This window comes from Barbatula barbatula (assembly GCF_947034865.1).
Source record: "Barbatula barbatula genome assembly, chromosome: 18".
In the NCBI taxonomy this organism is placed as follows: Eukaryota; Metazoa; Chordata; class Actinopteri; order Cypriniformes; family Nemacheilidae; genus Barbatula; species Barbatula barbatula.
This window is the reverse complement of record NC_136781.1, coordinates 16,741,361-16,757,806: the sequence shown is the minus strand read 5'-3', so window position 1 is coordinate 16,757,806 and position 16,446 is coordinate 16,741,361. Positions and strand designations below refer to the sequence as shown.

Here is a 16,446-nt window from a genome sequence, read left to right as displayed (position 1 = left end):
TCTCTCATTTAGAATCGAAAACTTATTGACTGATATTTTTCTGATGTCTGGACAGGATTCAATATATTGGTAATAAATACATTATCTGAGAATTTATATTTCATGTTTTGACTGAAAATGTCATATCCATAACGCTGGAATTGCTCATTTTTTGGTCATAAAGCTCATTCTAGATAGCTGGGAGAGGTTGCCGTTTCATTCATGACAACATTTTATTGGTTCAAAATGTGGATAAATCTTTGGGTGCATGATGAGTCATCAAATATTTTCTAATTTTTCCGGAGACCTGCAAAGCCACCCCCAAACCAACCCCGCACAACTGAATAAACTTTTATGAGCATCCTGGCATACCAATGATTTCTAAATCTAACAGACAGAGACACACTTTGCAAGTGAAAATGCCCAACTCAAAGCAAACAAATGCAATGGGAGTTCACAACTCAGAGCGCTCGGATAATTCTACTTGTAAAGCTTAAGTTTTATATATGAACACATCAACCTCACATGCAACACAGGGACCTTTGTGTGATCTCAGAGGAGAAGAAAAAGACAAAGAGGGTTAAAGGCTCTCTTTACACTGTGTGTGTGCGTACCCATACATGGAAGGGTGGGGGTGAAGAATGACAGGGGAGGAGAGAATGAAAGAGAGGAGGGGAAAGAGTAAAAGAGAGCAGAGAGGTGTCCAAATCTTCTGTGCACATCTCCACAAAGCCTGTCCTGCAATCTACCCGTCACAGCCAGGTAAGAGTTATCAATCTTTAGAGACGCATCTTTATTCTGTACCGCTGACTGTTGTGGCAAAGGGTTAAGACAAGGGTAGCTTTCATGCTCTTTTACTTTTCTTCTGTGTCTATACTCTAACCTTCCCACAGTGCTTTTCTGCAGGTCTGATGTCTGTTTGAGTAAGAATGCCCCTCTCCTTAAGTGATTCAGCACATGTGCCGTTCCAAACCCTTAATGTTTTCCTCTCTTTTTCATTCATTTCTTTCGCTATTAAGCAGGGTTTCGTATTCGCGACTGAAGCGCCAAATTGTTGACCTCTTTCCCCAACACGGGCGCGCCGTGCGGCTACGTAATTGCTCTCCCTGTAAGTTTAAGCAGTTTTTCCCCTAAGTGGCAAAAAAACGCAAGCTCTTTTCTTTGGCACGTATCTGTCTCCCTTGGTTTTATTGTGTCTCGTTCCTGCTGGGAGCTGAGCTTCTCTGTGTCTGTAGGATGTTTGAGAAGACGTGTGCTTATTGACACTGAGAGGGCAAACAGAGGGAGGTTTGCTTTAGGTCAGCATCGGGCAGCATCTGCACGCACTGGCAAGTGCAGCTTTGCGTATATTCGGCCCGAACACAAAGAGCCACAGGCGTTTTGTTAATCGGGAAGACTTTGTTTTATTGTGCAAGTCCTGACAAGGGAGAGAGATAATAAGGAAAACGTGTGCCCGCGAATGTTTGGGCCTCATGCAAGATGTCACCCTTGACTGGTAATCAAAATATTTGGAAAGATTTAATTGTTAGTGGATGACGTGTGGAAACGCTGAGTGCGCTGGAGACAGATGTGGCATTGTCTCGGCGATGCTTTGGTCAGTCTCCCACGAAAAACTGATTTGTTTAGAGGACAAACAGCATCAAGGAATCGTACAACGTGTGTCTGGACCTGGCGTTCCAGCGGCACTTCAGATTTTCCGAAAGATGCCGAAATCGGATCGGTGGCCTGTCACTGAAAATTGAAGGACGGAAATGAGATGCCAACCACACAGGAGTACGATCTGCGTGCTTCGTCATTAGATTTTATTTATGTCCCGTTGAACCTGCGGTTTAGCCGGCTCTAAAACCAAGAACGTTAGTCCATTAGACATGAGGTCATTCTGGATGACTCAAGTCCTCTTTCCTCCTCTATATATAACTTTTCATTTTAAGCACTGTATAACCCCATCCCCAGATTTTCCAATAACATCACAGTCAATCCCTGTTTATACTATATAGCTATATATATATATATATATATATATATATATATACTACTTATACACAACTATATACACTATGCTGAACCACCAGACCTACATTAAATTCACTTTAAACTTTAACAGGCAAGCATAAAAATACCATAAGCGGGGAGGCGGTGAGTCTGCGTCTTTGATCTGCGGGGTCTGTCATTTGATCGTAGCTTGTTATAAACTATGTGGATCCAGCGGACAGGGCCGGAGCAATAGTCTGATCCTGCGGTGATGAACTTGTGAACTTGTCGCGTTGTCTCTTTATTAAGAGATGGTGGCAGACGGCGCAGATCCCAGAATCTCATGCGCTCATGCTGTAAACCTTCTGCTTGGGTCTGAGCCGCTCGTACCGAGATGGCAAACGGGATTAATATAACCCAGCCAAGGATTGTCGGTATTGTGTTATTTTAATTTAGTGAGGGATGAATCGAAAGCTTGGGGGAGAGAGAACAAGGTTGATGTGATAAAGGGCACTGTGAGATTCATTCCAATGCTTTCAACAACTGTTAAATGTAGTTTATTTATAAATTATGAAGCGCCATTCGAAACTTTTGCCTTCAAAGGCCTCCAGGATTCCATGTTTTTTTTTCTTTCCATTTGTAGACATTGAAAATTCATTTATGACAGTGCACGAGTTATTAAATAAATAAATGTCATCGCTTTAATTCTATTAGATAACTACATGAGTGCACATTTTTATATATCTCCAAAAAAACTGTCAGGGGTGAATTAAGAAACGTTCAGTGTTATTTTGCTCTGAGCTATTTTCATGTGGCTTTCGCTGAACTCGCGTCAGTTTATTACACTCATTCTTAGTAACCTTCAGATCTCCGATGTGTTTCTCTGCCGACAAGATGACTAAGGTGTCTTGGTTTACGAACCAAAGTTATGTAATATCCTATTTCAAGACATATTTACGGCGTGAGCCTTTGCACATGGCCTTTCTCGCTATACTAGAGCAGTGGGTACCAAACTGTGTGGATTCCCCATAGAGCAATTCACTCACTGATGACTTTTACTGCTCTTTTTTTTCTCTCGTAGATGATGTCATCAGAGGTCCTCACACGTGGTTGGCTGCAGCAGCTGCTCTTTGTGTTCCTCAGGTTCACTCTCTCATCTGCTGCCCCGGTCAACCTGACCAATGGGACGGAGTGCACCGCTCGAGGCCCCGCCTCATACATCCTGGTGTTCACTGGCCACTGGAGTCCACAGACGTTCCCTAAACAGTATCCCTTATTCCGACCACCTGCTCAGTGGTCCAAACTCATGGGTAAGATTTATGTGAGAATGTCATGGCGTAGTGTCTGGTACACATTGCACCTTTTATTCTAACCAAAAACAGACAGACCATGTGACCATGTGTTTTATTTATATTATTTTATTACTTTACTTTAAATGTTAATGTGTGCAATAATGTACAGTTCAATAGTATATCTGAATAGGAAAAATGGCTTCTTCATCCACATCTAATATTTCTTTTATTATTGTTTTCTTAATATTTTGAATTATCTTTTACAATTTATTTATCATTTTAATTTACATGTTTATTTAGTAATTTAGCAGACGCTTTTATCAAAAGCGACTTACAAATGAGATAAACAATAGAAGCAATTGGTACACAACATAAGGACAACAAAAAGCATTAGTGCAGTTAAAACTGGTCTCATATAGTCTAGCAAAATATACAAAGCAAAGGATTTTTTATTGAAGGATAGAAAGAGTAGACAAGAAATTGAAGTCCGAACTAAGGTCAGGTGTTGACACAATGTGTTTTCAGCCGATTATTAAAGATGGCTTCAGAATATGCTGATCTTGTAGCAGCGGGCAGATCATTTCACAAATGTGGAACAGGTGGTACGTGAGTGATTTTTTTTCCTCTTTGGGATGGCACTACAAGATATTGTCTGTTGCAGTCCGTAGGGATCTGGCGGGTTCATAGGTCTGTATTAGCGAGTGAAGATTAGGGTTTGCCGAACCAGTGGTGGACTATAGGGAGCCAATGTAACTTAATTAAGAGAGGAGTGACATGTGCTCTCTTCGGTTCATTGAAGACCACTCTTGCCGCTGCATTCTGGATCAGCTGTAGAGGTTTGGTCGTGTAAACTGGGAGTCCAGCCAGTAGCAAATTGCAATAGTCCAGTCTGGACAGAACAAGAGCCTGGCATAGGACTTGTTTTGCATGCTCGGACAGGAACAGTCTAATTTTCCTAATGTTGTAGAGGATGAATCTACAGACACAAGGTGTGATGGTTGATGAGCCTAGTTGAATGGAGAGGTTGTGATGAGTCTTCGGGTCGGCTGGGATTACAAGTAGTTCAGCTGTAGGTGATGGTCCTTCATCCAGAGTGAAATGTTACTCAGGCATGCTGAAATGCGTGCAGAAACAGTTGGATCGTCAGGGTGAAATGCCAAGTGGAGTTGTGTATCATCTGCTCAGCAGTAATAGGAAAAGCCATTTTTCTGATGTCATGTGTATTGAAAAGAGCAACAGTCCAAGTACTGAGCCCTGAGGCATCCCTGTATTGAGATGTTGGAACTCAAAGACCTCACCTCTCCAGGATACTTTAAAAGACCTACCTGTGAGGTAAGACCTGAACCATTGTAGCACCCTTCCAAAGACAGCCTTGAGGGTCGACAGGAGGATGTGGTCAAAAGATGCAGGTAGATCCAGTATGAGTACAGATGATTTAGATGCTGCTCTTGCCAGTCTCAGGTTTTCAATGACTGAGAGCAGTACAGTCTCGGTGTTGAACCGCTTTTGAAACCAGACTGGTTGCTGTCCAGGAGGTTGTTCTGCGTGAGTTGTGAATTTCAAGCTATTTAGTTTTGTCCAAATTTAGTTTTAGTGATATTTTATTTGATTATAATTATCAAAAATCTTGCAATAGTTCTGAGCTGTGTTGGGCACATTACTTAAAAAAATTATTCGTTAAAATTACTATTTACTTCTTACAAATAATAAATGAGTTTTAACTGAGTTACATCCCTATTTTAATATTGCTGTGGGTCAATGTGAGAGACACCTATTAAAGTCAATATTTTATATATCATTAGTAAATATTATCATTGCTATACTGGAAAATTAAAAGACAAAAGAATAGTTGACAACAACTGGTCAACAAATACTGTAAGTCTAAAAATTATTTATTCTTCTAAAGACATCAACTTCACAACAGCTAGACATACTGTAGTGTTCTACTTATTTTTCGTAGTTTCTTACAAAAGAAAATTGAAGTTTAATAACAAAAAGTGCTCATAATGTTTTGACTGCTTTCCAGTAGCCTATGGTAGCTACTGAAAGGTGTGCATACTTCAGATTTCATTTTAGTAGATTACTCACAGTTATTGTTTGTCAGCGGAGCGCGATGATAGTTTCACTTTCACTTTGAAAATGTTATAGTTTTGTGTTACCCTCAAGCATGCAGCATCCCTGCCTCATTCCATCCATTTTAAAAAGTCTAATTTTGCCTTAAATTGCCATTACATAAAGGCAGAAATTAAACAAACCCCATCACAGGCTGTAGTTGTAATATGTTTTACTGCACAGCATGGATGTATATGTTTTAAGCACGTTTCAGTGTGGATACGCCGCATTTGGATAACACTTGAAAATGCTAGTTTTCAAATTGAAACGTATGGACAAGATCTCATGTGACAATGTGAGTTGCTTCATTAGATGAGATTTACTTGACTCCTAGGCATTGTTGTGTGTTATTTTACTCTGTACGACTGTGTGTGAAAACCCGGCATAATTTAGAAAAGGTTGGAAAATACACTTACCATTGTGTCAGCTCAATTAGCTTACAATCAAGTAGTTCGATAGAATCGAGCTTGTCAGATCGAGTAAGCGCTCCAGTCTGGTATGTAATATGCATCAAACAGTGAGTGATTGTGGCCATGCCATCCTGTCCCGTTCTCTGAGGTTCTTCACGTGTGCTGTGCTTCTTTAATGGATGAGAACATTCAGACTTGTTATTCCTCACCTTACCATATGTCAAGACACTAAGTACTCACAGCTGGCCTGTTAACCCTGCAAATTTGCCCCAATGACCCAATACACCCGCCAAACATAGACGCATTACCTGCGTCACCAAGCGCTGTGCCATATGGGAACCGCTCAGCCTAATGAATAAAGCAGAAAGAGAGAGAGATGAGGTAGAAGAGACTAACTGTTGCCAGATGACATAGGCTGCCCTGCAGTTTCACCCTTTGCTTTAATGCTTCTTCCATAAATACACGGCACACGCAGCCAAGCCCAGCGGTCTGCAATGACCACTGACTTTAACATGACTGCCGTGTGCTCGCATTTTCAGAGAACGTGCACTCTGGGTGTCACCGGCCATCACACGCCATCGCGCACTAGCCAAGACGAGCAGCAGACATGGTCCGCTTCAGCCAAAACATTTACAACACAGAGATCCTGCAAGTTCAAGCTGTGGGTTTGGAGCACTGAGATGGCTGCGTGGTTCCTTGTGCCTTCTGGATGGCTTTTCCCATCCTCTTTATCCATTTATCACTATTGTATCATTTTGTTGAAAACCGCACATTTTAGAATCAAATCTTATGATGTAAAATGCATGCATACGAAGGCACCGGATGAAGAATGAGAAAATTTGGCAAAAGTTGGAGATTGAGAGAAAAGGAGGAGAGTGGTTGTGGTTTGTGGTTCAGCTAATTGAGGTCGGGTCTCCTAGAGTTTTCTGTCCACGTTTGTGCCACAACGGTCAGACATGTAGCGCGGACAGATGAGACGCGTCAGCGTGCCAAGCGTGCTGCCTGCCTTCCTGTCATTCTCACTCGTATCTTTTTCATTCTCCAGCTCAAGGTTCTGCCAGACCAAAATGGTTCGCAAGTATGAGGAAAGCAGTGGGAAATTAAAAGAAGCTGAAAGCTTTTCAAAGAAGTCATTGCAGCTCTTTCCTCTGTCAGGATATCAAGTTGTAATGGGAAAATTATCACGCTCTTCAATTCTATGCATGTTTTGTTACATTTGTGGGGTTTGTGGTGTTGCTCGTTCTCAGGGTTAGTCATTAAACCTGTTTGTGCCTTGGAAGTTACTTTAAATCATGTGGCTTGTTGTTTTGCTGTTTTCTACTCATCTTCTTTGTTTTTAAACAGTCTGACTTATAAATTGTGCCTGGTGGATGATGAATCGTCCTAAAAAATCCCAGATTTACATTAGAGACGTATTATGTCAAACAGCTCACGGAAACCAGAAGTTTATCCAGTTGTTGGACTTAAAGGTCCAGTGGCAGTTTTGGAGGATCTATGGACAGAAATGCAATATAATATAGATAACTATGTGTTCAGATGTGTATTAAGACCTTACATAATGATGCGTTATATTTGTATTATTTTAGAATGAGCTATTTCTATCTACGTAGGTCGCAGGTCACTTTATATGGAATTCATCATGTTGTTTCTATGGTAGCCTTTACGGACAAACTGATCTACATACACCAAGATGCAAAGATCTGACGACATAGTTCTGTGTCAGCCACCGTAGTGCTTCGAAAGGGAGGGACGTGCGGTGAATTGAGCCGTTGGTTGCAATTCGCAACCTCACCTCTGGATGCCACAAATTTAGACATTGTTCATGATGCCAAATGGCGTTTTGTCTGGATTGTAAATATTCATTCATTTTATATACAGTATTTGTTCAGATATTTATTGACTTAGGGAACCCATTTGACTCCATTCAAGAGCAAATGCAGCATTAAAAACAGGACAGATTTCATTGGTTAGCAATTGTCATGTTTCTCATGTGCTGGGTTGTTTTCAACCCATGGTTGGGTGAAAAAGGGATGAACCCAACAGTTGGGCTTGTCGCTTTTTGACCCTTGCATGGGTTGAAAATAGCCCGGCATTTTAAACGGGTTACCAAAGTCTGGAGCGGTGCGTGCGAATCATGCGATTTTATGGACAAAGGAAAGAATTGAATCTATGTTAAAATATATATTGAATGATGTCAAATAACTCAATTTTATTATTTGTTTTGTGTCTCAGTCACTCTTGAACTAAGGTGCACACATTTCATAAAAGTTTTTATATTTTCTGGGCACCTCTTATTTAGTTTTAACATCTCGAGTTGTGTTGAGCCTTTACTGAAAGTAGCCTAGCTGTATTTGTGTGTGGCAGGTTTTCATAAGCAATAAAACCTCATCAGGGTGGTAATGTTCAACAGGCCGCTAGAGAAATTGTCCAGTTGAATCTCTGAACAATTAAAATACTTTTCCACTGAGTTTACCCTTCATGCACTCATCACATTTTCTCAATTTCCTTCTTCTTTCTGAACAGCTGTGACCCATAATGGGCATTATCGGCTCTGGCAGGAGGGAACGCCGGCGAGCGACGGCATGAAGAGCTTCGCTGAGCTGGGTCTGACGGTGGAGCTTGTGAAGGGTGCGAAGGAGGCGAGGAAGAAGCGGGCAGTAGGGTCCATGTACCGCACAACTGGGATCCCCTCTGGCATCGGCCACAGCTCTACAGAGCTGCTTCTGATTCCCAGAACTCCACATGTAAGATCGGGGGCGGAGCGGGGGGTGGTGGATTTTGGGGCTCAAGCCACGAATGTTTTTTCATCTCAGCTTTCTAAAATGAATTCATTCAGCTGTAAACTCGGTCCTCCTCTCCAGTAAATTTTACAGAAGAAGACATTCAGATTAATGCAAAGGTAAATAACATGTCTGCAAATTAAAATGCTGAATCTTTTGACAGTTAACACGTAAAAAAAACTGTTTTTAAACTGTGAAAGTGTATATTTATAGTTATGTGATCAGAAAATTGATATTACTGGTTAATGGCTAATGTTAACACTAGGCGAATAGTCGATGTTGCTCAATTTGGGCCGGCCCACTGTTGGGATATAAAGAAATAATAACTGTATTAATTTATTTTTTACCTACTTGTTACGAGCTTTTCTTGGTGACTTGGTGCAGCTGCAGCAGCGGTATAAGGGGCTAGCACTTGTCAATGTCAAAAAGTCTACCAATCAAATGAGAAAGACAGAGTTTATCCAATTCCAGCCAATCAAATTACAGAGGTCATGCAGAATGTCTGCCAATCAGACTGAAGAAGACTGAACTTCAGCCAATCGGTAGGCAGGAGCATAACAGAAACCATGCATGAGTTCCAGTGCAGAGATGACTGTAGTGAGACACAAGAAGGCAGACACAACAAAGCCGACTGTTTACAATAAACATGTAAAATGGTAAAATTTGGAGATTAAAACTACTTAACAGGCTTCGAGATTCTATATAAGTAATTCTGTTTATTCCAAATTCCTAATCAACCTTTCTTATGTGACTTCATAGTTACTGGCTTACAGCAGACATATTCTGCCTGTAAAGAGAAGAGAAAACGTCATTGTGAACATTTGTTTTGTTATGGTTTCAAAATGATAATACAAAGATAACAATTACATTAAAAAAAATGTAATATAGCTGCCATAAATGGGGAAAAAACATTCTCCTTGGGGGACCATGCCCAATCCTTTGGGCTAAGCCCCCAATGTCTACAATGTCTGGCTCCGCCCCTGTGTAAGACACTGCCAGGCATTCAGTTACTTTTGAAGTTAAAGCTGCAATCTGTAACTTTTGCCTCTCTATCGCCATCTCTGGGTTTCCTGGTCAGCTCAAATTATATTTTGAACTGTGACTTGAACTGATTTTTGTTTATTTATAGCCAATAAAATACGGATTGCAGCTTTAAGAGAATAGAAAAATAGTTGTGTCTGCAACTGATATACAATTGTATATTTAATTGTAATTGTTTATCAGAAAGTGCATCTAAAACAGACACTGCACACCATGTGAAATAAATGAAATGAATAGTTCAGAAAAATATGACAACCACTGTCAACTTCATTTTACGGGTGAGTTGCAAAAATATATTTGGAATTGTCCACATGGGCAAAATGAAAGACAAAATAAATCCTTTTGGTCCGTATGACTTTCTATGGGTACATTTAAAACAAGACAAAACTGAATGCAGTAAGTAAAAACACATTACAGACTTTAAATAATTAAAGACAAAAGAATTGTATATACATGTAACACATTTACACACATCAATTTAGCTGTAGGATTGCACACAAGCCATCTGATTGAATCTTGCATATATCAATGTTAAAGACTAGCAACCATCTTCCCTCACTTGAAGATTTATTTTATTCTGTATATTAAGAGGTACCGGGGCATGTTGTCACATCGTGAAGTCATCGCAAGCACTGTATAGTATAACATCAGAGTGAAAAGTACTATTGATAAACAAATACACCCAAAAACCGGTGTTAAGTGTGACCATCAGCCTCGGTCTCTATGTTTATTGTACAAAAACAGACAGAACCAGATCAGGTCTCCAAAACCACATCCAGAGTTCCAGAACCTCCAGACCACAACCCTCATTCCCTCCCTTCCGGCTCCTGCTGCACCCACCAGATCGCTGCAGATACGGGAGCTTTTCCTTCTCTGGCTCAGGAATATTTATCTTGGAATAATTATTAACACCCATGAGTCGGGTGGTTATAGGGTCTAAAGGCAGAGCTGGTGCTGCCGGTGACCTACATACTGTCTCTTTACACAATGCCTGGAATATAAAGCAGACTTATTAAAAAACAGCAACCACCCTGGCATCCACGTCTGGCATCTACGCCAGCTGCCACTTAACCACAACATGGTGGGATGTCTGCACTCAGCCTGCTGTTTATAGATCTGCGTGAAGCAGGGTTATGAGTGAGAATATGAATGTGGCCTTGGCATGACACTGTCAACTACGATTTAGTCTAGGTGTATCCCTTATGCAAAGAAAGTATATTTTACTATACGTTAAATGTCAGTAGATTAAATAATTTATTCTGCATATATTTGAAAATGTACATTCTAATACATTGCTCATATATACAAATATTTCAATCTAATGAGGAATTGTCGCTTTTCATATATTGAAAATGTAACCACTTGGTTTCACATGAAAATGTCTTTATTGCATATTTTTATAACTATTCCCATATATTAAGTAGTGAAGTTGTGCTAAAATCTTAAGAGATTAGGCATATTATTTCAACCTATGGGATGATAAAACTGACAAAAACAGCCCATAGATCCCATTAGGGCAGGTTAACCACCATTCAGGAAATGTTAAAATCTTATTCTGTTTACTTTACTCTCATTTATTTACCGTATAACAACATTTTTACTTCGTAAGAGCACATGCAAATTCAGTTTTTCCTTCATGAGATGTATACTGTTATTAACATCGATTCAGACTGTAATGTCGAGATACAGGACAGATTAAAGTGATTTCTCAAATAAAAGAGAGAATACGATGAAATGGAAAGCATATGGAGTCACGTTTCAGATTCCCACCCACACGCACAATGACCAAATCAGCAAGAAAATAAGTAAATGAAAAACAGCGCAATGCCCTTTAAAATGACTCGTGAGCTTCTTATGCATTTAATAGAAACCAGACAGCAGGAGCTCTGCGGCTTTCTACAAACTATGACCCATGCAAGAAACTGCAGAGTGTTCCAGCAGCACACGCAGACAGGCGGAGCAATAGATGAGCTGGGTATTAATTCTCCTGACACACTCTTTTAGCAAATGAGGGGACTGCTTTGGCTTGGAACGGTGAGAATTAAGTGTTACTGTGACTTTATGCCCGTAAGAGGGCATCGGCTGTGTTAGAGCGGGGTTTATCAGACAGCAGAGGGATGAGGCAGCGCTCGCCTGTGCCAGTGAAATTGATCTAGCAGGAGGTATTCCTGGAAAAACCACAGAACGAGAGCGTAAGAGAGACGTGAGGGACAGATGAGTAAATCCAGCCTGGAGAGAAGTCCTGATGTGGATTACATGATGTGGATTTTTTTTCACACAAGGTCCCTGAAAGTGTGGCCCAAATTAGGATGCATGACTGCAGACTACAGATTGGTTTTGGATTCGGTTTCAAAACAATAAGTTACTGTGAGTTAGTATATAAAGGTTTAACAATTTGAATAGTTACACTCGATACGTTTGTTTTCATTTGACTGGATTTAAGCAAATGGTTTGCTAAACTTGCACTTAATTCTTCTAATGGATCTAATAAAGTTAACTGTAAAACAATCCCGTAAAAACTGAAGTTTTCTGGTAGCTGGGGCGCCAGAAATAAACTGCAACACAGATGTTTTTTCTCTAAAGTTACATGTTGTAAATTAGCAGTCTTTTTCTGTAATTTAACGTTTTTTTATCGTGTTTTCAAAAAGAAACCGTAAAAAATCCTGAAAAAAACTGACATTGTCTGGCAGCTGGGAGGCTGGAATTTTATCGTAAAATAATAGCTTTCCCTGTAAAATTACATGTTTTCCCTGTTTTTCTAATAAAATAGCTGTTTTGTAAATTTTCCTGTAATTTTAAATTTTTTGGCTGCATTTTAAAAAATGCACACAAATAGAAAATTCAGTGCATGCTTCATTCATTTCTTTCACTTTTCCGCAGATGTTCCTCCCAAAATAACTTTGAGAAAAACAAAAATAGACACTAATGAGACAATTGCTGACATTATTATGATTTTATATATAATAATATATAAAAAATGTAATAGCTTTGACCTCTTGGAATTCTCTGCAACAATCACATGACTTTGCTCATATTGGTCTTATTACTTTTTAGGTGAAACGACTGAAATATTGCAAACATGTCTATTACTCCCTCTTACACTCAGCATTCCCACAAAACTCACCCCAGACCAGATAAACACAAACAGTATTGAAGAGACAATATTTTACCAGTAAGAATACAATACAAATGCATCGAAACACCTACATCCTTTAAAGTGAATGTAAAAATCAATATATGTCTTTCTCCGATTTACCAAATAGCCTTGAATCAACCGCACTGGAGATGAAGTTTGGTCTACATGCTGAAAGAGCCGGTGTCGCTCTACGCCTTATTTCTCGCCGTATGACTGTGTGTGGCTATTCCCTCATTCTGCTCTGACCAAAGGGCTCTTCCTGAATGAGGTCATAGTCCGAAAGGAAACATGCATCACCATTTGAAGCACACAAAAAAAATCCAGATGGTTTAACCCAACATTCACAGGAAGGGATGGAAAATCGTGGAAATGGCTACAGAGAGCGGTTTCATTTGTGACTTATGAAGCCATTTATGTTAGCAGAGCGTGCAGGAAAAAAAGCCAAAGGTAAATGAGTCTGTGTGCAATAAAGGTGAACGACTAATCGTGTTGTGTTTTCTCTCACAGCTGTCTGTGATAGTGAAACTGATCCCCAGTCCAGACTGGTTTGTGGGGGTGGACGGTCTGAACCTGTGCGAGGGTGGCCAATGGAAACAGGAAGTGACCTTTGACCTCCACCCTTTTGACGCCGGCACGGATAGCGGCTTCACGTTCTCCTCGCCCAACTTTCCAACGATGCCACCAGAGAACATCACCATGGTGATTGTGTTCCCAATGATTCAGCTTCTTTTGCATATTCACGCTGCTGGACTGGTTGAATGCTGGCAATGGAGGATTCAGCTTACATTATTATTATTAAGTCCATTCTTTATAAGAAATGTCACTATTATTATTGTATTTACATACAGATCACCTCTCAGAATCCAAACCACCCGGTAAATTCCTTCTATTACCCTCGGATTACAGAGCTCCCGCCCCTGGCCACCATCTGGCTGAAGCGCCAGGTCCGCTCACCTGTCCGTCAACAGAACCGGGTGTCCAATCACATTCTGCCCGATGTGACCAAGCCTCAGAAATTCTCAGGTAGATTTTTCATTTCTCTTTCTCTTTCATGTCTAACATGTCCCTTGTAAAGGGAAGACCGGGGTTAGTTGTCACACTTTTTACTCCGATGTACAATTACGGTGAGGGTATTTGCTAAGCCAATGTGTCATTTTTTAGATGGTGTTAAAATCTCCACATTGCTCCTTTAATGCTTCTTTCCAACAGATATTTTGTTCACTTGTAAATTTCACTTGGAACAGAATTTATTTGTCTCGAAAATGACAAAATCTAGTGTGACTAGTGTCTTCTCCTCCAGCTGTTTTGGTTTACCGCAGCCATGTGCACGATTTAACGTTTTGCACTGTGTTATTTTTAATCGAAATAAAAACAACCTTTCAGATTGATGAGAACCTTAATATGCACCACATGTGGTAAACACTTCATTTGCTTCAACAACAACAACACAAAAGAGTGTGTGTTCTTCCATTAACTAATGCATTGGATGAACGCTAACTCAGTTTCTCACGTATTAACGAGCTTTTGCATTTCAATTTCCATTGCTGGAATCACGTTTTTAAGACACGGACTCTCACAACCTATAGTTAAATACACATCTTTCGATACTAAGTAAAAGTGACCCTGTCAGTCTCCGAAGGCTGGGCGTGCAAGTGGTCTGTTTGTGTTATTTAGCCATGCGTAAATATGCACTTCAACAAACATGTTCTCCTGAACGTTGCTTCCAGACAACACTTCTTGCTTGCCAATTCTCATCACTCCCGTGTGTCTTGCAGAAACGCCGCTGGACTGCGAGGTGTCGATGTGGTCACCCTGGGGCCTGTGTTCAGGGCCCTGCTCACGCGGCGGGCTGCGTCATCGCACCCGGTACATCCTGCTGAAACCCGCCAATAGCGGAACGCCGTGCCCTGAGCTGGAGGAGCAGGAAGAGTGCACGCAGCATAACTGCCTGGCGAATCAGTGATGCCCGCCACGCCGCTGGCACAGACACTTCGACGCTGTCCGAGCGGAGAGCCGGGTTGAGCCAATACTGAGTCACTGCTGCAGAATGCGAGAGAGTCGCCCGAGTGGATGTCCAGCATCGGCTTCTCTCCTCACTGGAAAAGAATGACTCGTATTCTGTTAATAAAGACTTTTATGGTGCTGTATTTACAGTAAACGCAATGTATCTTCACATAATCGCACAGTATTTTGTCAATATAGATTTGTGGAATAGACTTCCAGTTGCCAAACCACTGTTCAATTAATCTAGTTGGTTTTGAGTGATGGCATTAGTAGGCTGCAATAGTTCATTTAGTAGTGAGATATGGATGATCAACACCATCTCAGCTTGTGTCATGTTTCTAATTTTATAGAGGAGATAATTCTTATATTTAAAGAGTTTACACTATGACCTTGTGAGGAAGTGCACTAAAACAGATTCACTGGCATATTTCATTCATCACATAAGGGACCGATAAGAGGTTGTATTTATATATATATGTTGTATTTTATGTTTCTCTTATTAAATATGGATTTGTCTCTCGAGTTATTTTTAAAGTTTTTCGTCAATACTTCATCATGATATGACCAAATATTACTCTATACTGTAACAGACAAGTTGGTACCAAACCTTACAAATGGGAGATGCATTTACTTTACTAGTAGCGAACTCTCGAGATTTTCAGATGTTTATCTATGACCCCAATGGCTGTGTAAATCATGAAGAAATGATTCGTGTCATATTTCACACTGTATTTAATGATCCATTTATATTTACCACTGCAGGTGACGTGCTAAATAAAAAGGGTGTTACAATAGTATCACATGGCTAGATTAAAAATACTCAGAGTGCTCACATCTGATGTGGACGAGGACACAATTATATCGATATTTAGCACAATGTCAGTTTAGTATGTTTATAATTGAATCACACTCTTCGTTTCATTATTTAACCCTACACGTTTGTGATAATATTGCTTACTTATGGGTAGTTGACAGGGTATGTGTTGTGACAGCGCAACAATTTAGAAAACAAACTGTTAAAAATAGATTATTTTATATTGTTGTACCATTTAAGAGAGATTCATCTCGTTTTTTCTAAATGTGTTGCTGTCACACCATTGGCCACATTTATGGTTTATTTGTCCACTACAATTAAGGAAAGTCGTCAGATTCAAGTCATGAAAAAGTATGACGACATTTTTTCTGTTATTAAAGCCAGACATGTTTAGGCTTCAAGGATATGAACTTAAAAAGAAATAATAAAGAAATAAAAATAAACGTATTTTGAAATGTCGCTATCTAGTGGAGAAAACTGATTTTACAGTGCCCATTGTAAATCTGCAAACAAGCAGTTTTATTTGTTATAAAACGTAGAATATACAGTATTTACATGTGCAAAGATTTTGAGTTACAGGAGAAAAATACAAACAAACTGCATTATTAAAGCAAAAAAAGATTGCGTTAGAATAACAAACACATCACCAAATTCGATATATATCTATCGTTTCAAATGTATCTGGTCAGAAGGATTGTGGGAACAATGTCTAGGTTTGACGTGACCAAAACTAAAGTTATCTGTCCATAAATCCTTCTGAATCTTCGTTCACAAATCATTCTCTTTTGGGCGCATATTTTCCAGTTGATAATTGACTTTTAGGTTGATTTCTGACCCACAATACCTTCTGACATTACCCGTCTACCCCAATGGTTTCACTAAAAGCCCACAGGTGCGTTTAAAACCA

General features: G+C 40.0%; 1 protein-coding gene across 1 annotated transcript; it reads left to right on the top strand.

Annotated features, from left to right (window-relative positions):
- Window positions 1–624: 624 nt before the first annotated feature.
- On the top strand, window positions 625–15,246 carry spon2a (spondin 2a, extracellular matrix protein). Its single transcript, XM_079480636.1, has 6 exons — window positions 625–741; window positions 3,032–3,260; window positions 8,288–8,508; window positions 13,229–13,420; window positions 13,570–13,744; window positions 14,497–15,246. The coding sequence occupies exons 2-6, from the start codon at window positions 3,032–3,034 to the stop codon at window positions 14,682–14,684; spliced, it is 1,005 nt and encodes a 334-aa protein (XP_079336762.1). The 5' UTR covers window positions 625–741; the 3' UTR covers window positions 14,685–15,246.
- The last annotated feature ends 1,200 nt before the right edge of the window (window positions 15,247–16,446 follow it).

Excerpts from the sequence above, each read along its gene's own strand:
- spon2a (XM_079480636.1), top strand. The coding sequence starts at position 3,032 with ATGATGTCATCAGAGGTCCTCACACGTGGTTGGCTGCAGCAGCTGCTC. Across the intron at positions 3,261-8,287 it reads TCAGTGGTCCAAACTCATGG|CTGTGACCCATAATGGGCAT; the intron begins GTAAGATTTATG and ends CTTTCTGAACAG. Across the intron at positions 13,745-14,496 it reads CAAGCCTCAGAAATTCTCAG|AAACGCCGCTGGACTGCGAG; the intron begins GTAGATTTTTCA and ends TGTGTCTTGCAG.